This window comes from Otolemur garnettii, unplaced genomic scaffold (genome assembly GCF_000181295.1).
Source record: "Otolemur garnettii isolate 467f Iridium unplaced genomic scaffold, OtoGar3 scaffold00233, whole genome shotgun sequence".
Taxonomy (NCBI): domain Eukaryota; kingdom Metazoa; phylum Chordata; class Mammalia; order Primates; family Galagidae; genus Otolemur; species Otolemur garnettii.
In genome coordinates, this window is record NW_003852628.1 from 1,890,296 (window position 1) to 1,891,594 (window position 1,299).

The 1,299-nt window shown below is 50.6% G+C and overlaps 1 protein-coding gene across 1 annotated transcript in view; it reads left to right on the forward strand.

The window, feature by feature from the left end:
- The window catches only part of SARS2 (seryl-tRNA synthetase 2, mitochondrial), a 14,066-nt gene that overhangs the window by 3,896 nt on the left and 8,871 nt on the right, over positions 1–1,299 (forward strand). The window contains exon 2 of the mRNA XM_023508252.1: positions 602–697. Within this exon, the coding sequence (XP_023364020.1) occupies positions 602–697 (96 nt within the window). The remainder of the gene's footprint in view (positions 1–601; positions 698–1,299) is intronic.

The following is a 1,299-nucleotide window of genomic DNA, read 5'->3' on the forward strand; positions in this document are numbered from 1 at the left end:
TTTCACTCTGCCCTCACATGGTGGAAGGGCAAGGGAGCTCTCTGGGGTCCCTTTCACAAGGACACCAATCCCATTCATGGAGGCTTTACCCTCATGACCTAATAACCTCCCAGAGCTCCACCTCTTAATACCATCACCTTGTGGGAGGTAAGGATTTCAACATGGGAATTTGGAGGAGACACAAACATTTAGACCACAGCATTGGATCATGGCCCAGCCCTTGGAAAACACTTCTGTAAACTTCAGCTCTTCTCAGGTTCCATTGTCTGGTGCAAGGGGAGTGAGAAAGAGAAGCCCAGGATGGGGGCCTTATCTTTATGGAGGTGACCCAAGAGTAACAGTCATACTGAACCACTTCCAGTCCTGTCCACTGCTCAGTCTTGGCCACATGAACACAAGTAGCTGCAAGGGAGACTGGGAAATGTGTCTTAACTCTGGGTAGGCTTGTGCCCAGCTAAACTTTGTGGTGTTCTAATACTAAAGGGAAGGAGGGGAAAATGGCCATGGAGACACTGGAAAGGGGTCTGTACCTCACCTAGCTGGAGGTCCAGATGGCCGGTGGGTGAGGCTTCACATCACTCCCTCCTATGTCCTCCCCCAGATCTCGACATGGCAGGAACTTAAGCAGCTGCGGGAACAGATACAGAGCCTAGAGGAAGAGAAGAAGACTATCACGGAGGCAGTGCGGGCCCTGCTGGTGAGCATGGGGGTTATAAGTATACAGGGAATGGCAACAAGGAGGCTTCCACCTGCCAGTAAACAGAAAACCTGATTTAAAGAGCTTGAACAATATGGATATGTATTAGCTCACAAAGCAAGCCAGCCATGGCCCCAGCATTCCCAGGGTTGATTAATTTTCAGCTCCCCTCAGCATCCCCAACCCAGGTTCCTTCCTGCTCTCTGCATCAGAAATTCTCTGCATTGATCTTACCTCAGTTTCTCATCGTACTTCCAAGATGGCTGCATCTCCTTGCTTGACTCTGCCAGAGGCAGACAACAGGGACTTCTTTGGCTTCAGTGTCTTTTTCAAGAGCAAAGAGACCTTTCCTTAAGCATCTAGCAGTCTCCTGGGCCTAGATGCCCCATCCCATACTAGTTCATCAGGCAGAGGAATGGGTTACTGCAGCCTGTTACAACAGGCTACCTGGGGAGGAAGAACAGTCAAGGTTCTGTGGGGCAGAAGGAAAGCGAGATCTTGGGTTTGACAACCAACGGCATCAGCCACAGAGGGTTTAAAAACAATCATGAGTGGGGCGGTGCCTGTGCCTCAGTGGGTAGGACGCCAACCCCATAAGCTGA